We start from the raw sequence: 4125 nt of genomic DNA, 5'->3' as shown, positions 1-4125 counted from the left end.
CTCCATACCTTTTCTCTCTATGTCTCCCCACAGTGACCTCCTTGGGTCCAAACAAATCCAGACCACAGTGTGTGAAAGGACGCTGATGATGAGCCAGTCGTGCTTCAGGCAGCTCTCCCATTCTCGGTACCTGTGGTTTTGCTCTTTTTATTCTACAAAACATACATTTATATGCTACATGTTTTACGGTTGGACGTATTCTAATAATCCAATATTTCTGTTTCAGGTTGTTTACAACGGTTTCCTGGTTCCCGTGGGCTGTCTTCATGGTTGTATCTACCAATTAATTGAGATACCTGACTACGCCCGTCCAAGATGATAGGTCTCTTCATTTCAGGTTCAACATCCGGTGCAGCATCTATGCGGCCGCCGACACGGAGAATCCCGTACTCATCCAGAAATGGAGATAACGTAAGTAACTTACTACCTTTTGACAAACAGTTACCATTTTTAATTGCAGCTATTTCATCACCGAATGACTGTTCTTGTGTATATTTTAGCAGCAATCGCTCAGCCCTCTTCATGACTGTGCAAACAGTCTCAATCTGCTTTCTACACTTGTATATAAATTTTAGAATACATGCCGTAGCCCTCACCAGTCGTAACCAGCATGAAAATCTTCCTGGGTCAGGTACAGGTAAGCTACAATCTTCATGTTGTATTATCATTACTCGTTCTAAACTCATTTCATTTATCTTATCGATTATATTCACCGGCCACGATGACTCATCGCTGTATAAGAATGACGGACCTCTAAACCATTCATTTTTAAAAAGAGAATTGTCGTAATTTTCTCTCGTAGCGAGATCAGCAACATTTAATTTTGTAGGTACATACCGCCACTCCTCAGGGCGGCTTAGCTCGTCTATTTCACCCAGCCGGTTTGCTATGTAAGTTTTATAGCTACGTGTATTATTACATATCCAGTGTAGCACGGTACTAGAGTCGCACCAAAAATAACGCCTTACTGGATTTATTTTGTGTTCTCTGATTATTGTATCTGCCAACCTCGCAGCCAATAAAGCAGCTTGCAATTCCAAACGCGGCACGGTAGTATGACTCACGGGCGCGACACGGCACTTGCTAGCTATGAATGACATACATATATCTTTATTTACGTACCATCGCCAGTATGCGACTGCGCACATTGCTTTAGTCGACGCATCGCAACACAAGTGTAACTCTAAATTACTATATTCACTTCCAGCCAAAACCTGTTTCGTAGCGCCTGTAACTACGTCATTGCAGCGGGATGTCGTAGCGCAGCTATTAGCTACGCCAGTTTCGTAGCCGATAGCGCGTTCGGTTACGCTTGTAGATGTAAGAGAGGTGAGAGAGGTTATGTTTACCTGAACTGATGTGCTACGTTTTATCGCTGACTCACTCGTCGCTGCTTGATACCACCTCGGCAGACGGATATTTTTTATTTCACTCGTTAGTACATTGACCCACTGACACCATTTTTTATGTATGTCATCTGTTACTAAGTCGTCCCAGCTGATTCCAGCGCGCCAGGTATCTTGCAACATTATTTTACCTTGTATAGTAAATGGCGATAAGAATCCAAATACATCGAATATTGACATTATGACTCTGAGCATAACTCTTTTTGTTGGTCTATTCTTACCATTAATTATGTCATGTGGTATGCGCTTGAGAGACACATCGAACCCCAACTCGTCTTCGCGCGGGTACCATATCAATCCGAGCGTACGTTCACCTTCGCATTCTTGATCTATTTTGAACTTTACGGCCGTAGTACCCAAGGACTCCTTTGGAATACTATCCAATACGGCTGGATTGTTGCTAGTCCAATTACAAATATGAAAACCACCTGATTTGTGAATTTTACTAATATTACGTACCATTGTTATGGCGGCGGCCTCGTCTGGCAAACTGTCTATGTAGTCATCCATATAATGTTGATTACATATCGCTGCTACGGCGTTTGGCATCGATGACTCATACCTTAGTGCGTTTTTATTCTTAATAAATTGAGCTATGAACGGTGAACATTTCGCGCCAAATATTAATGACGTCATCACGTACGTTTTTTCATGTTCTGCAGGACTGCTTCTCCACAGAAATCTGAGTGCGTTCTGGTCTTCTTCTCTTACCTTTATCCTTAAAAACATATCTTTTATATCGCCGGTCACCGCTACTCTGTTCTCCCTAAATCTTACCATAATGCCGAACAGAGATGTAAGTAGGTCCGGCCCCTTCAGTAGATAGTCATTTAATGACAAACCATTTGTGCCAGCTGCGGCATCGAAGACCAGACGTAGTTTTTTTTATTTGGGTTGTCTACCCCAAAATGTGGTAAGTACCATGTCCGTGGCGAGACACTGCAGTCTTCCAACTCTCTGGCATAATAATTTTGTAATAAATGATTAACACGTTCGACATACCTGTTACCATATTCCGTATTTAACATAATTTTCTTTTCTATACCTTTTAATCTGCGTACAGCGTTAGGGAAGCTATTTGGCATCCTGCAGCTTTCATCTTTCCATGGTAGCCCAACCTCCCACCTGCCGTTGATGAGTGTAGCAGTTTGCTCCATCACTGTCAGGGCACGGATATCATCAGCATTCTTCCGTGGCTTACCTGACACTCCCATGGACTCGATGGTGAATGACCGTCGCACCTCGTCATGGATGTCTCGTAACATGCGCTCGCTCTCGTCGACTGGTAAGCTGTGTAACTCAGAGATAAGGAGGGTCGAGTGGGACGATTGTTTATGTTCCGGTATACCTAAACAACCATGTATACACCAACCTAAGGGAGTGCGTGTAGCGACGGGTTCATTCTTATTACCTAAACTAGTTTGCAAAGGAATTAACAAATGATAATTATCCTGCCCTAACAGTATTTCAGGTTTCAATTTTTTTACACACAATTCATTTTTAATTTTACGCAAATTTTTATACAAGTTGTAATTAACAGTAGATAAATCTTGTATAGGCAAATCTAAATTATTTATGGTACGAGCTTTTACAGTATACACATCATTATTATCATATGAATTTACAGAGAAAATATCAAAGGTTACAACAGTAGTGTTACATAAATTTACAGAATTATTCCATGCACCACACATACGTAATGTGTCGCTGGGGCCGCTCAGTCCCGCGCGGTTAGCGAGATCGGTAGTTATGAGCGACACAGTTGAACCGTCATCAAGTAAGGCGGTGGTATTAATAACACCGTATGGTCCACGAATTTTTACCGGCACTACTTTTAATAACACTTGTTGATTATGTATTTACGTTAATATGGGTCACAGTTTCACTCACGGGTGGACATTCGTTCACTTGTTCGGCGGTGACGTTGCTAGTCCTGCACCCGGTGGGTACGGGGTAGTGCAGAAGCGGGTGGTGCGCTCCGCCGCAGCCATCTTTATCGCAGGCGGGCGCCGGACATGTTTCGCGCTGATGACTTGACAATAAACACTTGTAACAAAGATTGTTACGCTTAATGTATCGCCATCTATCTTTTCTTAGCGCTTTTTTAAACTGCGTACATTTTGTTAAATCGTGTCTTGAAACACGACAGTATTGACACTTATCATTCAGTACTAAAACAGAATGTGATCTGCTACTTATATTATTATCATAATTTTTATATTTATCGCTGCGTGCATTTATTAAGCATAAGTTAGATGTTGTGGAAATCTTTACTGCTTCTTGAGTTAGAAATTCGGATAATAATTCTAATCTAGATTTCTTTCTTTCTAGTAACAGTGTGTAACTATAATCTGACCACTTAGATACAAGAACAGTTGGCATCTTAGATAATAATAATGTAAATGCATCTATACCTTGTAAATATTCCTGGCGGCCGACGGCTCGTGTTGCTTCCACGAAATTCTGCACTTTCACAGCAAAGTAATAATAATAATAATAATAATTTTTTCTTTACAAGTACCCGCTTTTGAATTTGTGCTCATAACGGTCACCGTCTTCTCTTCTGTAGGCTTCATACTACTCGGCCGTGGCGTATCTTGATACTGTTCAGAACGAGGATGCTGCTCCGTCTGCATGCAGTCCTTATTGCGTGCAGTACTTCGGGTGCCTACCATTTTGTGCGCTGGTGGTGTGCGGTACATAAATCCGGCCGAATGAC

The 4125-nt window shown here is 41.8% G+C and overlaps 1 protein-coding gene and 1 pseudogene across 1 annotated transcript; both read right to left on the bottom strand.

Annotated features, from left to right (window-relative positions):
* Window positions 1-200: 200 nt before the first annotated feature.
* Window positions 201-2236, bottom strand: LOC131844940 (uncharacterized). The gene has a single exon (XM_059193936.1). The coding sequence runs from the start codon at window positions 2184-2186 to the stop codon at window positions 201-203; it is 1986 nt and encodes a 661-aa protein (XP_059049919.1). The 5' UTR covers window positions 2187-2236.
* Window positions 2237-3866, bottom strand: LOC131844939 (uncharacterized; annotated as a pseudogene).
* Window positions 3867-4125: the final 259 nt, after the last annotated feature.

This window comes from Achroia grisella, unplaced genomic scaffold (genome assembly GCF_030625045.1).
Source record: "Achroia grisella isolate CSIRO2021 unplaced genomic scaffold, CSIRO_AGI_Agris_v1 utg4408, whole genome shotgun sequence".
Taxonomy (NCBI): Eukaryota; Metazoa; Arthropoda; class Insecta; order Lepidoptera; family Pyralidae; genus Achroia; species Achroia grisella.
This window is presented reverse-complemented; position numbering and strand designations above follow the sequence as displayed.